The sequence below is a fragment of the Cydia amplana genome, chromosome 9, assembly GCF_948474715.1.
Source record: "Cydia amplana chromosome 9, ilCydAmpl1.1, whole genome shotgun sequence".
NCBI lineage: Eukaryota > Metazoa > Arthropoda > Insecta > Lepidoptera > Tortricidae > Cydia > Cydia amplana.
This window is the reverse complement of record NC_086077.1, coordinates 13,059,939-13,079,763: the sequence shown is the minus strand read 5'-3', so window position 1 is coordinate 13,079,763 and position 19,825 is coordinate 13,059,939. Positions and strand designations below refer to the sequence as shown.

At 36.8% G+C, this 19,825-nt stretch overlaps 1 protein-coding gene across 1 annotated transcript in view; it reads right to left on the bottom strand.

Annotated features, from left to right (window-relative positions):
• The window catches only part of LOC134651219 (uncharacterized), a 103,381-nt gene that overhangs the window by 20,389 nt on the left and 63,167 nt on the right, over positions 1 to 19,825 (bottom strand). Inside the window, exons 2-3 of the mRNA XM_063506289.1 lie at positions 12,198 to 12,329; positions 11,048 to 11,224 (exon numbers count right to left, since the gene is read on the bottom strand). Coding sequence (XP_063362359.1) covers positions 11,048 to 11,224; positions 12,198 to 12,239 — 219 coding nt within the window. The 5' untranslated portion in view covers positions 12,240 to 12,329. The remainder of the gene's footprint in view (positions 1 to 11,047; positions 11,225 to 12,197; positions 12,330 to 19,825) is intronic.

The following is a 19,825-nucleotide window of genomic DNA, read 5'->3' as shown; positions in this document are numbered from 1 at the left end:
CACACTGTCCCATGCTTCATCCCTTAAGCTTGAATCCACTGCGATACCTAGTGGCATTGTTTCTTCAACAGAACAGCAAATTGTGCGTGTCGGTACTGTCCGTGCTAAATTATCATTATTAAGGTCCCACAGTAGAACTACGAGTACCCGTTTTGACACGATAGTGCTGTGCTGAGGGCAGCGTGTCAAGGTGACGCTATGCAGATATCGATGAGAGCGATCGATACGATGCATGACTAATAGATAGTGACGTAGTGATGACTTGTCGACAAGTGGCTTTCGACGAGCTTTCTTAGAATAGATTACCTACGCATAAGTTAATCAATTTGTGGAACGAAAGAAAATAACGATTATTATTTTCAGTCGTTAAATAAAATGGATCTACGGTATAATTGCCTCGCCCTAATATAAAACGTATGTAAAGAGTGGTGGCAATTAGAGATAACCACAGGCACATTTTCAGAGTAGGGCCGTTTTGGATACATTATGTTTTAGGAGCAGCTTTCACCATGCTATGCTGATGGTATGGAGAAAACTCGTGTTACGAGTATTATGGTGGCTCTATCTTTGCGAAGGCGCATAATTAATTCTTGTGATTTCATGGCCATTTGTTTTGATTTGTTTCTTATTACTTTGCATTGCTGAAAAAAAAATATTTAGACTCTTAAAATAACACCGGTTTTATGAAAAGATAACTTAAACAAAGCTAAATAACTTTGACAAAACTGTCAAAACGCTTAAAAGCCTCGGAAAAGCCAACAACATCATTCTAACCTCATTCTTATCAATATTGCAGACATGTTAAAAGATCACTCGATTTGCCTCGAGCGTTTATAAGGCGAGCGACTGTCGGCACCCATTCAGCTATCATGCGGAAGCTATTACCCCCTCTACCCCCTCCTAACCACCCTAACGCACCTTCGTTACCACTTCATCACTACCAACTTGCATTTACCACTGATAAACAATCTTTTTAAAACCAGTGTACCATATGCCGTGCGCATAAAGCTTACATTTGTATGATAAGATGAAATATAAACGCAAATAAGGGTAAAAGATGCGACAGAAGTTTCACTTTCCTCGACGCCGATAACTTTTTGCGGAAAAGAACGTCATCACTTAAACGATGTTTCGAATATTGCTATTCGAATAAAGATTTCATGTTTGGAATTCTTTTCTGCTTCGTGTTTTTCTCAGAGTACCTAACAAGAAGGCTAGTTTCTGCCTAGAATTACAGTTACCTATAGGTATGACAAATGAGTATTAAAATAAGTTTCATTTACTTACTTTCGGAACGTTTATATCAGAAAATTATTTTTGAAGACCCTTATTCATTTTGGAAGACCTATCTTACGGCCTATCAAATAACTTTTACCCATCTATTTTTATGTTTTAAAGTTATTTTTAAAATTTCACGATTGGAAAAGATCACTATACTACCACTACCATCCTCACACTACTACCATCCACTATCGCTAGCATCATTTAAAATTAATCCCCTTCCACGGCAAACAACATTAAGCACCCGATTGCTTCCGTGTCGATTAAGGGATCATTAACGCCTCGTAAGCTGGGTAAGCTCTGCTAATTAATTAGTCCCACCTATTACGCATGAGCAATATTCAGGGCTTGCAGTCTAGGCATTACCAACGTGCATAAATGCATATGTATGATGACGTAACCTAACCTGTCGATAAGATTATGATGCGTGTGCAGAGAATATGTTAACAAGGTAATCGTTTTTGCCCGGAAAAAGGACGGTAGAGTTTTTTTTGAGTAGATTATATTTGAAATAATATTCGGTACCTACACTTGTAGCGTTTAGTATGGATCAAACGAAGGCTAATGTTAGAGGACCTAGGTATAGAACTAACGCTATGACTCCTGTATGTTCAGCTATAGCACGATTTTTAAAATAATCGTGCTTTAGCTGAACATATTATATATTACATATACGTTGAATAACTACTCGTATTCCCCTAGAATCTACTACATTACAGCCAAACTTCTATAATGTCTCCGAAAGTAGGTATTATTTTTTGCTGAAAATACATGGAATAAAATCGGTACCTGTTAAAGTCCTCCGTCACTGGCCTAGGCTAGGTATGAAAAACACACCGGAACCTTTCACCATACCAAAAAGCAATTATTTTTATAAAAACATAAAGCGCGCAAAGTTTGACATATTGTTTATTTCATTTCTATCTGTGAGTACCTGTAATTGGCTTTGTATTGTTACCTAAATCTGTATAATGTTTTTGTAGCTGTTGGTACCTACTCCTTAAAAAAATAAAATTAAAAGAAACGGAACGGAAATCGGATTGTTTGTTGTGACATTGATACCATTCAGTTTTGACCTCTTTTACGTCTGTTTTTATCGTTATTTTACTTGCATCTCCGGACCGAGAATATGACGTCGTAAAAGTGGCGAAATTGCGATATTACTGAGGTTCAACCATGTGTTACCAGTTGTAAGTAAATATCTGTGTCGCTGGTACATACAATAGGTACCGTCTACTACAGACGACAAAGAAATATAGTTTCAAGCTCCGGAAATGTAAAAAAGTAATAAAATACTACATTATGAATAAGTATCAAGATTTTATCAATAAGATAAATAAAGAAAATTATGTCTATATATCTAATACCTTGATCGACTGGACCTTAACCGGTTTCACAAATTATTTGAACTTGTAACTAGTAAATACTTCTTGACAGGACCGATACCGTCTGTCGTTTCTTTGCAGATATATGTGGAATTTCTCACGATTTATCATTCACCGGAAAACAACTGACAACAATTAAATCACTTATAGTTTACGCACAGCTCCTGAGAAACTACGAGCTGGCATTTTAAGCTAACTACAGTCTCCGGTTTGAATATCGGGAAAGCTCAGTTACCAGTACGCAAACTGTAGGTAGGTACCTAAACTTAACATTTCTACTCAGTTTCAGTTTTCTTTTTTACTGAACGGCTTCAACAAAGAAGAATCGTATTTTTCGCGTCAACGTTCACAATATCATAGTTTACTTACCTACGAATAACCTATTGTGCCGTAGAAATAGAAAACGTTGACTTCGGCGTAACAGTAGTAGTGTTCCACAATGCACGCTACATTACTTAAAGCTTACACACACCTACTTCGAGTAAATACAGGGTGATTCAGGAGACGTGAGCAGGATCAAGCCTACGCATACAGTAAGGTATAAACGACTGTTTCGTACCAGTATTTGCGAGATTAACTTTAATTAGTTTTATACTGTTTAAAAAAAAGTTTTAATTTATTTACGACATGTATGGTCACCCTCTTTGTTTTATCCATAACAAATGCCATATTGAATGTCATCGGAGTCTGGTTGCTTTTAAAAAATCGTATCTCACTCAAGTGTGACATTTTATTTTCTTCATACTCAAAGTGCTGTCAAAACGGTTAAAAAGGTTTTATCTTTGTTAATTAAATGTTGTAGGGTATCCATGATTGTAGATAATTAAATTTGTCCTTACCAAAAAGTATAACAACAGAAAAAAAGCGTGATTGTTTTACTTAAATATTGTGGTGAACGATTCTTTTACATTTACTGATTGTGTAGGCTTAGTTCTGCTCACGTCTCATGAATCACCCTGTATGTACAGCGATTACGCAACATAACAATGGCGAGATGAATGGAATACAACGTTCTTGACGAATTAAAACTCGCCCTAGTCTTATCTATTTACTACAAAGGACTCTGACCCGAAGAATACCTACTGCTTTTGCTCCGTCATAATATTAGAACGACATGAAAAATTTCATACAGCTTCTTTTCCTAGTGAACGGAGATGATGAAAATATACATTTTTAACGGAAATGTTCTGCGAAATGCCCTGGAAATGCATTTTAGTTTTAATGTAGTTATGATGAAAGCTTTTGATATTCGTTATTCAATATTCATTATTTATCATGCACAATTTCGTGCGAGTAGGTACCTACGAGCGTCCATGGAACTTAACCTGGCAAGGGGCTTACCTAGTTTTCAGCCAGTGAAATATTTATTTTACAACTCATGTTATAAATAAAAACCAAATTAGCTCCCACTTGCGTACGTCTTTGACGCGCCGATATTTCTATCGAGAAGCATTTTTGAATAAACTTCAAGCCTAATCATATAAAATAGAATAACAATTTTTTACAGTCTCAGATTCTCGTACTAAAATTGAAATCATAATACTTTTTGAAAATCTGATATTTATCTCAGTACTTAAGCACCTCGGAGGAATAATCATATGGAGTGGTGACACGCACTAATTTCTATGTGAAAAATTCTGCCGTTTTCGGCGCGGGGGGCGAGGAACGCACACAAATAATGTAAACACTAATGCATTTTTCGCATGCGTCGCTACACACGCACACGACAAAATTATCAAACACTAGCATAAACTATATTCACACAAATACAAGAACAAACACAGACAACCCCGTCCGTGAACGAGATGATGTCAGTTCTAAGTAAACGTAGAAGTGCGAGGGACTTGTCGATAATATTGTCGATATTTTATTGACTGAATTTTAACTGTCTGCTTTAGTCAATTATAACCATCAAAAACATTACATGTAAAAAGGTGCAAGTCTCGCAACGCTTCTACTACAAAAAAGTTTTGAGATTTAATGCTAATGTGAAACCAAGTCGGTTATTTTAATCAGTGCCAGGGGGTGTTAAAACCGTATCAATAAGATATCTTTAATTTGTAATAAGTATAATGACTTGGCCATCGCACGGCTGCATAATGACCTAGGGATCATCGTCACCTACTAAAAATAGTTCTAATTGAACATAACGCTAGCGCTAATTGCAGTTTGAGCATTACACATATTTACGAGTACGGTACGAGTAAATCATTATGTGCGATTGCCAAGTCATTATATCTTATTGATACGGTTTTAACACCCCCTGGCACTGATTAAAATAACCGACTTGGTTTCACGTTACATCTCAGAACTTTTTGCAATAAAAGCGTTGCGAGACTTGCACCTTTTTACATGTAATGTTTTTGATGGGATCTCAACTCTTTTTGTAGACAGTCCTTCTTTTCGGGTACTCATACCCATACTATGTATACACATATTATCATAACTAAACACATCTTTATTCATACTCACATCGTACATATATCGTAGTGTACCTTTACCTACTATTTGTAGGAACTGCAACAGTAACTTTGTAATAGCATATATTTATATGAAATTACAATCTTACTTATGCAGTTCTTAGATCTTTAAAACGTGACTGATATTGCAATATTTTTAGGTTTTCGATGGCTTGATAAGCTGAAAACTACTTATGTTTAAAATTTATTGCATCTTTTGGAAATCTAAAAAAGTAAATCGAAATAACAATATATTTATAATGTTCATATAGATTTTATCGATATTGGTTTTTATGGTGTCCCATCGCTAACTACGGTAGAGTGATACCAGAGTAATAAATTAAAAGTGCCTATTTATGGAAAATGACGGCAGTAAATACCTTAAAATAAATAAAATACAATACAAATATTGGACATGTCAAATAAAAAATATAGATTAGATTAGATTTTAGATTAGATTAGATAGATAGATATACGATAGAAACTAAGAGAAAAATGAATTTTCAATAGGGTAGGTGCGTTAGTTTTCGTCCAGCTCTAGTTTTCGTCCACTTGACGAAATTGAATATAAATCTACATTGCTGCACAAATTTGGACTTAATGCAATCCTTAATGTCGAGACAATATATCTATCTACATAAAAAATGTATTTGGCAAGTAGCAAATTAAATATCAAATATGTTATTTGCTAATCTGTCATGTGGTCGAAAACTAGAGACTAGAGCATGGACGGAAACTAGCACAATGGCCCTATATCGGTAATATCACGTTATTTATGATTTATACTATTTATTTCATTGACTGGATTATGTTGATATAAAAATAAGGTGTTATATAAAAATAATGTGTTATATAAATTATATAATAATAAGCAACGCAAATTAGAAGTTAGGTATACCTAATGAATATTTAGAAAGTCTTCTTTAAATATTACCCTAAATTAGATCTAGTACCATGAAGTGGTATCACTTTCAGATTGACAATGTTTTTTAGTTTTTTGCTAAATTAGTGCACTATTTGATAATATTGTACTTACATATGAAAAGAAACGTGTTCTTTAAGTACGCTAGATGTTTCCGATCGGTTTTTACAGGAGAAAACGCTACAATTCGGCATTTTCTGCTCCTAACATTCCACTTAGACTGACGTTTGCTGAATGGCGTATGACGTATGGCAACTAGTTTTATATAACCTCCTTGACCGGAGGCCGCCGACTTTTGGCAGAGGGGAACGCCTGTTAATGGCGGTTCCTGTTGGTTTATTATTCCGAGTTAAGCACTTTTAAATTAACTAGTTGCTAGCAACATTGAAGGATGAACTAAGGGTTCTATATTTAAAATCCATAAAAATTATTGTTATTCGTGTCCATAGCGGCACTTCATCAATTTTCTTTCCTACAAAGATGTATGTTTTGTGGTTTCCTAAATAAAACTCCATTTTTTCTACTGAAGATCTTTAAATTACAAACCTACAGTCCACAACGCTCCATCTATGAAGGCCAAGGCCTTTTCACTAGTTACGTATCATCCACTTCATTCGTTTAATAATTTAATTAATTTAATGTCACTGTATACGCAACCTGATTTTTCACATCCCCACCGCACCGGGATTTTAAGGGTAGTCGTAAATAAAGCCTGATAAGGATAAGAAAGGCAAGAAAGCGTATACAAAATGCACACAAAACCATTGTCCCAAACAGGACGGCAAAACCACACTAAATACTAATCCGTGCACCAAAAGGTAAGGTATACTTTAGTCGCAACACAGTAATTTACTAGTAATGGAAGCAGTAGGATTGCGGGAATAATAGGCTTTGTACCAAATCCAATGCCATCGGATAAATATTTAACGAAAGGATGCCCCTAGCGGAGACGGACGGAACTCTCGTCATAGAAAATGCTACTCGTATTGGGAGCTTGGCTCAAGAAAATTGGATACCTTGCAATATGAGGAATCCTGTTGGCGATATGTATGTAGGTTTGAGTGGGATTTTGTTTGCCAAAGGCCAGGTACAAGTAACTGTGTACTTAAATTGCGTTTTATAGTGGAAATTGTAAAAGCATTGAGTCAAAAACCTTTTAAGTTTGCGTTTTTGTTATGCGTCTTTTTCTAAAAATAAAACATTTCAAATCTATGTTAAATATAGCCGCGTATAGACTACAGATTCACTAGACATTTAAATATTTGATACCTAAATTAATATTCAAAGTAAAGCGAGCTTAACGAACTAAGAAGTGCAGCTGAGAGTTGAACTGAAGTTTTGTTAAAATAAGCTGAAGTATATTAACAAAGTACCTATACAAGATATCGCATCGCGTAACTTTGATTACCTATTAGTGCAAAAGTCTGAATATTCACTTTTATACGATGAAATATATTTAATAGCTATGTTTGTTTAACATACCTTTTAAGATTATTTAGTAGGTATTTTAATGATATTACCTTCCATTCTAAAAATAAGTACATGTATTTTTTGGTCTAAGCTTTGTCGATATAAGGTTATTAGTAGTTCCATAAACTATATAGAATAAGCTATCAGTTGGTGAAAGAATGAAGTCTATTTGTGTGATGGTTTTTATAATCTTTAAATTCGCACGTGAGGAGAAAACGATGGTTATAAATACAATTGTACATTGAAGTGACAGACGAGTAGTTGATATCAAATTAATCTGCATATAATAAGTTAATTTGAGCCAGTATGCAGTTGATGCCACATATATTTAGGTAAATGCGTAAATACGCCCCGTAGTTCGGAAACATGTTTTTTTTTATAATCAATTTTAGCGTTTGGCGACAGTTCAGCCCTAACTACCACAGACAACAATATAACTTTTATACATTTGTCTCATACATCATTTTCCCAATGATAGTCCTGTGATTTTGTGTGTTGGTGTATATTCTTTTAAATATCATATAATATCATGCTAATCACATAAAGAAAATAGTCACCTTACTTATAACATTGTAAAATAAAAAATATATAAAATATACTGGGTCAACCAAATCTTGTCAGTAATTAGGAACAAAAAAACTATACTCATCCTTTTCTTTTGGGTGCTAGTACTAGTGTTAGACAAAGATAGTATGATTCTCTTTGTCTATGTTTGAAATCAAACAGGCCTTTGACAAACTATAAAACGAGATACGGAGGCAAAACGCTAGCACACCAATTTCACTTTGAGATAATACTCACACCATTACACATTTATAACATTTTATTTTGTAAAAGCAATGGCATTATTTCTGCCCGCAAAGGATCTTACCAAAACTCATTAGTAAAACGAATATCTCTCGTAGCTACTCGTACCAAATTGTTTATTAACGCTCCTTGTGCAGTAGGATCCTATAAAAAACTGAACACCTACTCGTACTAACATCTAGACATTAAACCTAAACACCCAATACAAGGAAATATGTATGGTCAGCTGGGTAAGAATACTGACAAAGTAAAAAAAATATTAGTACCCATTACCGTAAAATGGGGTGAGTAGGGTCAAAACTGAAATTCAAACCACGAGCACATTTTATTTTTACATATGAAAACTGAATGGTGTACTAAATAAGTGTTTCGGACGTTTGTATTTTAGTTTTTATTTTATTTTGGGTAGTTCCATTTCATAACTTTGACGATAAAGAGGAAAACCCACCTCACCCCGTAGTGCCTCGTATTTGGGGTGAGAGGGGTTTTCATACAAAGGTGATTTTGGAAGATTGTTGGATCGATTTTTTTTTATTATGCGTGTTACTAAAGCTCCATTTTAAATTGGAATACATTATTTTTGTAGCAGTAGCCTTAAATCCCTTCTCACCCCCTCTCAAACCTTCTCTCCCCATTCATAACCCACCTCTCCCCGCGAAACCTACTCACCCCGTTTTACGGTAACTATATTTTAGCCTCATATTAATCTCGAATATAGGGTGCAATTTATTTGTCGTATCACACAGCTGATCCGTACAATTAAACGCATAAAGGATGACGCACGCTAGAATGATCGGGGTCCGGGCCGAGGCATCTGACACTTCATTTTCTATAATGGGTGATCAGTGAACATGTGATGCTTTCTATAGAACACGAAGTGTCAGATGCCTCGACCCGGACCCGGATCGTTCTAGCGCGAGTCATCCTCAAAAAGTACAGTAAATAGTAAGTGAAATACAGTTTTTTTTTCAAATCCCTTGACATGATACACTGTGCTTCATTTACCCAAATAAAATAAAATGTACATACCCATGAGGCCGGTGGATATCTCGGGAAAGGAGCGATGGACTTGGTAGCAATGTTACTCGGCAGGTCATGCTTGATCCCTCTCTTGAGACGCTGTTTTCTTCTCTCCCGCGATTTGCTTCTTAGCATAAGAGCTGCCTGCATACCTGCCAGTTTTGTGGCTACGGTGCGCGAGAGCAGAAAATTTAGCCAACGGCTTTTGGACGCACGGATTCACACTTCACTTGTTTTATTGCTTTGTAATGTTCACTTAGTTTAAGTTTGTTTAAATTATTGAATTATTCTCGAGCAACTTCATTAAATCTACGGCTAGCGCGTCTATACTATTCTCTTCTAATTTAGTTTACTTTTTAAATATAAATAGATTAAGAAAGATCTACTTATTTACACTTCGAACGTCGATATCACTCTTATAGTCCCATCACAGAATAATTTATTCCGATTTCTCACTTAGAACGCTTTAGAATTGGATAAGATAGGCACGAGAAAGGCGAAACTATATTAAGTTGTATAGCTAATTGAACGATTAGTTACGATAGTGGTCGTTATCTTAAAATACCGATATGTTTTACGTGAGAAAATTAATGGAAGCAAGCGCAATTTGGCGTTTAGTATTGAACAGTCAATTATATTTGTTTATTCACTGCCTTTCATGTTTCGTTCCGCACATCTAGTCGCAGTCTCTGGCTCTTGGACACCTTCCATCGGACGCTACTCGGCGTTAGATGTCGCTGTTTCATGGCCGGCCCACTTTTGTCACTTTAATCATCAACACTTTCCCGAAGAACATACTGTTGGATTCTCCTCAAAACACACACTATTTGAAAACAAATGAGTTTACGGCGGGTATTAAGGGTAAAACAACAGGCGCGTACCTACTCCATTGATCTAAACAGTTGCATTGTCTCACATAAAACGACACCTACACATGCTAACAATTAATTATGGCTACGATACCGTTTAACAAACATCGACTTACGTTACTTAATACACTGAACACAGAAAGGCCTTTGACATTCTCAAACGAAACTTACACATCTAACTTTATTAATTTCCGAATAAATGTGTTGTATGATATTTTTAAAATTGATCGTTTTCAAACTGTTGTGATTTGACATTAGAAACACCAGGAAACTTAACAATATTGTTAGTGCTTTAAGCTCCAGGTTAAAATCTGGGAAGTAAAGTTTATAAATCCCACCTTTTGCCTAGTGACCTAGTGCACTAGTGCAAAGTTCACGCTACCGTACCGTCAGTTACAACAGATCGAAAACCAGCAATTATATATAGCTTTGTGTCAAATCATACACGCCAGTTTAATCGAAAATCAATTGTAATATAGTACTCATGAAAAGACTTTACAATAATTAAGGTTTTTTTTTTTATATTTCAACCACAATTATTAGCAAAGTCTTTTTGTGTCTCCACAGTTTTAACAAGAATCTCGCATGAGCACGGCAAATGTACACTCAATCTTTAAAGTGGCACTTAAACAATTATATTGTTTAAGCTCGTGTAGATTTTAGCTCGCCTAGCATAGTTTGCCGTATATACCGTTATATAACACTAACGCGCGGGCGCAGCTGACATAGGTAACAACGATATTTTTAGCGAAAGCCGCGCGATTCCTGTTAAAATCTGTTAACTACCATGCTTAACACTATTACATAAACACACATGGAGCATACAGGCTATACCTCGACGACATCGCACGCCGAGTGCTCGGAGACGGCGGTGGAGAGCGGGCGCGGCGGCGGCGCTTGGAGCCGGGACTCCCAGTGCTGGCAGGAATAGGCGCGGACGCCGGTCGGCGCGGGGTGTGGCGGGCTGTGCCCGGGGCTAAGCGGCACGGGCTGGCGGCCGTGCTGGCGCGCCTGGATAACAATAAATAAGATTTTTTTTATACAATACAAGATAAATTATAAAATAAAACCTAAAGTTGCCTGGGCATCGACCCCAGGACGCTTGCAACGTTTCCCCGCTTTATTGCCAGACTTACCCGCTGAGCGAAATATTCGCAACAAGTTTAGCTGAAATTTCTTTCACAGCTTGTCTGGTGTCTGATGACCATGGCCCAAATACATATTCAGGACAATTGTGGCCTTCCACCAGTGAAGGGTATTCTCCATGTGCATTTAGGCATGGAAGGCCACAATTGCATTATTAAGACTAAAGATACAGATAGTTACGGAATACGGATACAAAATATGGCTGGTGTTAAGTAAAAACGATAAGTCTTACGTTCAAATGCGAAGCTAGGATGATAAGATAATGATAATACATAGTGCCACACTGGATCTCTTCAGTTTACACTTATTTGTTCCACATAGGTAGCGCTAAAAGTTGCAAGTCATAATTAATCACATGAAATGTGGTTTACATTCACACCACCCATCTCCCATGCTAATTGGAAATGCTATTTTCTCCTCGAGTATAATTATAGGTCTGTCGATCGCATGAAATGTGGTTTGATGCTGTTTAAAACCACATACATTTTCAAACTCATTTCTTGATAATGATGTGGTTGTGGACTTGTGGTATGTTTTGGCTACTTTTAGTTTCATTTATCTAATTAGTTCATTTGTGGAACTTGACTACAAATGTGGGTATATAATTCATATACTTTTAGAAAGTGACACTCGCATTAAAATAGCTTTTACATCGCCTGTCCGTTACAGCGCGCCGTTCGTATCTAACGCCGACTGCGGTAAACTTGTGTGCTTACCTTACGGCCCGCGGTTTACTCGCTGCCCGCCGCCGAGCACGACTCAGGTAGCGGGCATCGCCTGTGCCTTACAGCGCGCCGTTCGTATCTATCGCCGACTCCGGTAAAATTTGTGTGCTTACCTTACGGCCCGCGAGCGACGCGCCGCCCGCCGCCGCGTACATGCACCGCCGCCGAGCACGGCTCAGGTAGCGGGCATCGCCGGTGCCTTACAGCGCGCCGCCCCGGCTCCGCCGTCCGCATTTAACGTCCACCTACAACAGTAAGTTAAAATAAGGTAGAAAAAAATATTGAAGACTAGAGAAAAATATAAAGGAATATTTATTTTAAGCTTAGGTACCTACTTGCATCAGCATGAAACTAAAATATTTGTAATATTTTAAATACATTATGTAACCGCTAAGATTTGTCCGATAAAATATTCTTTTCGTGTTTTCAAACAGAAATAAAAGCTCATACTTGATATATAACAGTTATTTTGAACCAACTACCATATGAGGGTATGTAAACATTAACTTGCGCAATGCTAGCTGCCAGATATTTCTCTTTAGGAATGTTAAATCCGAAGTTATTGCGACAGTAATTATAAGTACTTAGCAACTTACCCAGCAATCGCACTTGCCCCATCTGACTCTCAAAAGCCTAAACACGCATACTCAAACTAACTAAACTGGCATTAATTTAAATCGAGGACAAGCCCCCAGACGAAACTTTTATTGTCTATTCCATTAAAGTTGTCGGGTGCAGAGCAGCTAAGTTCGGTGTAAGCTACGAGTCATTTACATTATATATTAACGATAGGTACCTAGTAGAGTAACTGAAACAATAATACTTGTATCAGTAAGAAAATTAAGATCATATTGACACAGCGGTTATAAACTTTAAATAAATGTCATATACTAAGAAAAAGTGACCAAGGCCTCCAGTGCCCCAGGCTGGATATTTTGAATATTTTCTGAAAATAATTTAATTTGTTCTAATACAGCGGTTATGTTTAATGTTTTTCATTACACCAGTTTGTAAAGGTTCTTTTTATTCTTCAAAATATAATGAGAAAGTTGCAATTTATCCACAAGAATTTTAAACGAAGATTTTGATTGATATTAGCGTTGATTTCGATTTAATTTGTAAAGTTTTATAGTTAGTATTTTCCTTGCGTTGGTGTGGTGAATAATGTTGTGTTTTACTCGGTAGCAAAGTTTGTTTAACTCTCGTGCCTTGAAACTATCGCTACGCTCGTGGAAATCTATTTTAAATACGTTTTGGAATATTTCACTTGCTCGGGTATCAATACTAGTACGAGGGGTTGATTAACAACTTTGCCCCTTGTAATACTATTAAGTACCTATTGTCACAGAAGAAATAATAGTACTAAGTACAGAAGACTCACTCTCTAACAAAACGCGTCTGTTACGATCAGCACAGATATGGCAGATGGCTTTCCCCAAAATTGGGGCCGAACGGATGTACCTGTAGCAAAGCGACGAAATCGCGCAGTGAGACACGCCTGCTATTGTTCGCGCATACGGAAAAAGAGGAGTAAGTATTATAAGTTTAATACATGTAAATATTGTATATGGTGCCTGTTTGTATCATCGTTCGTAGCTTCCAAATGGATGGACAGATTTGGGGTGCGGTTTTTTATTTATAGTTATTATAATACATAAACTGACTAAAATCGGCTCCTATAGTCATTCAACTCCCTATGCTTCAGACTAACAAGGCCCAGAGCAGCAAGTTAACTGATAGGTAATTTGCATAATATATCAATGAGTGTACCTATACTCATGTTGTATAAATCACGTTGTTGAATTTTTTACGGGTAAGGTTAAGGGTAGATCAAATGTTAAATAGTGACCTCTTAACTATTTACTTACTTACTCAATTTATATTTTATTATTATTTGATAGATATAAGTACCTATGTCATTAATTGATCAACAAATGTCCCATAAAACTTAAATTCATGGGTTAGGAATTACGACACCGGCTTTTTGGCGGTGGGTGACTCTTAACGGACCATTAGTGTACCTTATGTCTTCGCAATACGGTTTATAATTTGTCATTAGACAATGGTACGGTCATACGGTGTGAATCATTCTTAGTGTAAGGCCTAAGTGGACGCTCGAGTTGGGCGTGCAGCGGGGCGGGGCGTGCGGCGTGCAAATGCAAGCGTATAGTAGCGGCCTTAGTGCACGCTGCTCAAATTACTTGTGAGCCCGACGCCACTCTGCACGCCCCGCCGAAGGCTCCGCTTCGAGCGTCCACTCAGGCCTTACACTTAAGCCAGCGTTATTTTCTTGACCACATTACGAAACCCTCGTAACACGTTCCCTCGCGTGATCGCCGACTATCGGCCGATCTTAACGTTCTTTGAACTTAGCCGGGGCACTCAAAACAAATTCTGAACCGGTTAAAGTCAGTGGGGGCAATGTATACGCCAGTTATAATGGAAATAACAAAATTATATTAGTAGCTTGAAAGTTAGGAATCGATCATTAGTTACGAGTGAACGTGCTTAGAAGTGTATACTTCTCCAAGTATGTTCTCTTATACAGCGGTCAGAGAAAAAAGAGAACAGAGTAGATAAGTATATGAAAAAATAACCCATGCGATGAATCGACCAGACATTATACAGCAACATTCTTTGCCTGGTATTAATTGAAAAACAAGACATTCGGGATTAAATAAAGACAGAACCAGATACGTATAATATATACTATACTTGTAAACTCGCTCGACAGCGAACATTATGCAGTTCGTAGTCGAGCAAGTTTACAAGTCAAATAACTTAGTGTACTTCACATCAGGCCTCCATTCTTACCGTAGTTTGTTTTCATAATTCAGATTTTGCTGACTTTATTTTCATCACAATAGAAGCCTCTAGCGTTTTGTAGCACGGCTACGGCGTAGCACAAGCCAGCCGCAAGCTACGGAATGGCTACGAAGCTTACACACTGATGAATACGTTTTTTTTTTCAACAATAACGTAAATACAATCAAAAGAGTTCGTGAAAAATGACTTCTATGACATTTAACAATAAAGTTCATATTCCATTGGAAAGTATTGAAGCTTACGAACAATAGGTTATGTCCCACAAAGCGCTGATTGATTGTGCCGTAAGGTTAAAAATGCCTTACGTTTAACGATGATTTTTATGGGCTCTATCTTTTGTCAACAAAACATTTTTTGCCAAGAAAAATGGGCGTATAATGTTTTACGAGCTTTCCTTTCTTCCTGAGCAATGAGATTTTAATTTCAATTGTCAACGTGTACACAATATCTTTAGTAGAATAAAGTAATGTGCAGGGCCATTATAACGTTATTAGTTTCTAAATTTCGCAGAAATTACTTTTATAAAACGCATTTATTAAAAAAAGTAAATTTCATTTGAGACTAAATGAAACTTTGAAATAATTTAGACGACCTTCAAGATGTCTCACGCTGATTGGTGCATGCGAAATAAAATAAAAACAAATAAAATTCGTGCCTGAGATGCGCGCCATTTACCAAAACGACGGTCAAGGTGGTACAAAACCATAGCAAATTGTTATTAAAAAAAAAGTGTTTTGGTTCTGGAAACGCGGCGCTATCGGTATACACGTTGTTTCCGGGTGTGTAATTGTTCTAGATTAGAATTAACCTCATTAGAGGTTATGACTTATGACGTTAGCCACGAATGCTGAAGATGTCAGTTCAAGTCTAGCCTCGGACATTGGAGGCCCTACTCAATTTTTCACACTAATTGGTCACCAAGACGATCTACAAGGTCGTATCAAAACAGATCAAAACCATGACAAGTTGTTAAATCTGAATTAGGCTCCAGTATTATATTTCTCCAAAATACATAGGGCCCGATTCGGATTTTGAAATAGACATCTATTAGACATCACCAAGATACGATAACGATATGTTTAAGATCTAACCTGTCAAATTTGGCAGATTCGATTCTGGAGATACTCTTGAACGATTTCCACAGGATATGACTTAGAGATCCAATTTACATCTAATAGATATCTAACTCTATATAACGTAAAAGTGACATTGGTTGCCCGAATTGCGCTGCAAAAGAGAACTAGTTGATATCTAAACTATAACGTATCTAGAATGGATCTAGTACGTGTCGTCTCTTGTGAATATCTTGAAGTTCGAATACGGCAGATATTCGAATATTTGATACGGCGATTTTCAAGGCTTAGTATTTCCGTACATGAAGGTTTCTGAAGTAATATTTGGCAGATTTCGTTGCCTGAATGAAATGGGAATATTATGTTCGTTGCTAAGTATGGATTATTTATGGCTGAATGCATATTTGATTTGTATTTTATTTTTATATACCTACATTGAAATTTTAACGATACCTGCTTAGTTCCACATATATGATTGTTTCTGTTTCCAGTCTTCGCCGGGATTGGCGGTGTAAGGCCTGAGTGGACGCTCGGAGCGGAGCGTTCGGCGGGGCGTGCAGCGTGGCGTCGGGGTCAGGAGTAATTTGAGCAGCGTGCACTAAGGCCGCTGCTATACGTTTGCATTTGTTTAACATGCACGCCGCACGCCCCGCCCCGTTGCATGCCCAACATGAGCGTCCACTCAGGCCTTACACTAAGTCTGGAAAGCGGAGTTTATTATGTCTTATTAGAATTCAAATTAAATAAAAAGATCACAGCGCAATCTTAAAAATTGATCCCTATAGGTCGTAAGTGAATCTCCGTGTGGGAAAACGTGGGCGCGATCACAAAACTAATATAAACTACCAGCCCTAGTAGCACGGTCGCATTTTTATCGTTTGTCACCATGCCTGTCACTTTCTAACAAGTATGTAAGTGCGAAAGTGACGGGCATAGTGATAGTCGATAAAAATGGAACCGTGCTGAGCCCGCAGGGCGTTTGACGTGGCCCCGACTAGTTTTACGAAACCTATTTGCATATGAAGGGTGCAATAAGCGCGTGTGGGAGGCAGTACAAAGCCCAGTGACACTAGAACCCTGTCGCTGTATGGACTTTATTACAAAACAGGGTATTTTTAGGTTGGATGATATTACAAGCTTTCTGTGAAGCCGTGAGACTTGTAAAGCCACATTGTGGTTTAAAATCTCTTTTCCAGTTTTGTAATTGGAAATATTCATATTGAACTGCTATTGAAGTGGTTATTTTAAAGTTTATATGGGGCATTATCTATGAAAAGGGACCTTATTGTCGATGGCGCTTACGCCGCACAGTGTCGCGCGGTATTGTATTTACATCAGAGCATCGTTAATAATGGCGTAAGCGCCATCGACAATAAGGTCCCTTTTCATAGATAACGTCACATATTTGATTAAAACTGCCATTTGTATGCAAAATGTATTCGCAGTAGATATAAGTATTCATTTTCTGTAAAAATAGCATGTTTAATTATACCTTTAGGTTTTGGAGATGGAAGGGTTTCATAAGTCTAAAACTGTGACAGCCTAATCATAAGTTTTCAACATAGCTTTTCAGCATAGTACAATTATTACATTTACCTTCGTTTGACATAAACAATCGCTTATATTAACAACTAGATGTGCCGTCGGAAAGTTACCAAAATTGAAACTGTGCAAAATAGAAAATCACTGCCAGTTAATGCATTTGATTTCTCGAAATATCACTGAACATTTACCAATACTCCTGTTAAAATCATTAGTGTTATGAACATTCAGTGAAAGCAAAATGTGCGTAGCATTTTGCATCACCGGCTTTGTCTATTCTCTGTGTCCGGATTGCGGCTATGAATCCATTTCACTCTACTACACAAGTACAAAGCTCACATTAATGCCGATTCTGGTTATACAATTTGTTAAGGTTTTGATCTTCTTTCGATATGATATTAAGTCATGTCATCCAGCATCTCACGCGCATCAATAAGTACTGATGGGCGTTTTCTAAAATAAATATCGAAAACCTGATTCTTTCAAATCTGGACATTCTTGGGTTCATTCTACTCAGAATCGATAGCATTCTCCATCCCGCCATTAAAAAAAGATGTCCCAAAATGTCCATTCCATTACGTCACGTTTTATTATGAGAAAATTTTTCACTTGTATGGACGTGACGTAGTGGAATGTACAATTTTCATACAAATTTTTGGGACAAGTTTTTTCATCGTCAGGATTGAATATGCTAGTGATTCTGAGTTGAAAGAACCCAAAAACACCAGGATCTGTGTGAATCGGGTTTTCAATATTTATTTTAGAAAACGCCCTGATAGGTTCAGCGGCGCACGCTAACTCAAGGTCATATAAAATATTATGAAAACGATATCAAATTGCTAAGGCAGAATCGGCCTTAATGATTACCAAATCATGAACCGATGCTCGTATAACTATTTGTCAAACATGAGTAACTGTTATAACATGTTGTTTGTGAAAATCGATACTTGTGTTTTTTTTGTAAGTTGAATAAGGTTTTTTAATATTATTATTAGGTAAGTATTATCTGCAGGTTATTCCAATATCAATGCCTACCTAGGATTTAAGTCGTGTGACGTACAAAGTTTTGTACAAGGTCAAAACTTTTTTTGAACTATAATGTTATAAATTATTTAAATACAACAAAATTGCTCTTGGGTCTCAGGAGACTAATATATCATCCCGTAAAGCCGTTACTGGTAGTCATTAGTTAATTATGATGTTTACATAACACTTGCACAGTCTAGGCTATCAAAATCGCTGCTAACTTACCTTGCTCTTAGTCTACTATCTTTGTGCCAAGTACCATCCGAACCTCTTACGCAGCCGTGATATTAACGATTTTATTCTGAATATCTTAAAGTTAAATAGATATAAAATCATCAAATTAAAACTATATTTGTACTACATTCAGATGTAATATATCTTATACCTTTAAACGAGCAATACTTGTTTATTATCTCGGAAACAGCTCTAACGATTTCGATGAAATTTGCTATATGGGGGTTTTCGGGGGCGATAAACCGCTCTAGCTATGTCTGATCTCTGGAAAAACGCTAATTTTTGAGTTTTAGTTTTTATATGTTTTCCGAGCAAAGCTGAGTCTCCCAGATATTATTAGTTTTATATGGGAAATTAGCAAAATTTTATATTAATTAGTTTGCAATAAATCCGGTTTTACAATACCTGACCAAAACAGTAGTCAACAGCATAGATTAGTATATGTTATGCCAACAGTCGAACTGCCGTCTATCGATCATAACTACTAGAGATGCCACGAATATTCGGCAACTATTCGGTATTTGGCCTATTCGGCCACTTTGCCGAATATTCGGTATTCGGCCAAATGTTGCCTACTATTCGGCCGAATACCGAATATCTGTTGCCGCTAACTAAAAAGAAAAATTACACAAAAAAAATACCAAAGATTAGGTATATTTAATATTTAAAAAGTATTATTGGAAAGTTGTTAAATAGGAAGACCCTTTTTTTAAGCATTTGTTGTTAATGAAATATTTTATTTTTATCATGGGTCTGATTTGATTAACTCTAACTACATTCATTAGTTCTGTTTTACAAAAAATATATCTTAGCAAACGTTGTGCTTTGTTGGCGAACAGTTTTCATAATAATTGTGACTCACACTGTTCGCATCTAATGCCGAATATTCGGTATTCGGCCGAGAGAGTGGCCGAATATTCGGTATTCGGTATTCGGCCAAAACCACTATTCGGGGCATCTCTAATAACTACCATGCCATTAGGTAGTCGCTTGTCGCTGTATTGGCAGGAGCAATGTGCTTATTAAAGTCATATTATGAC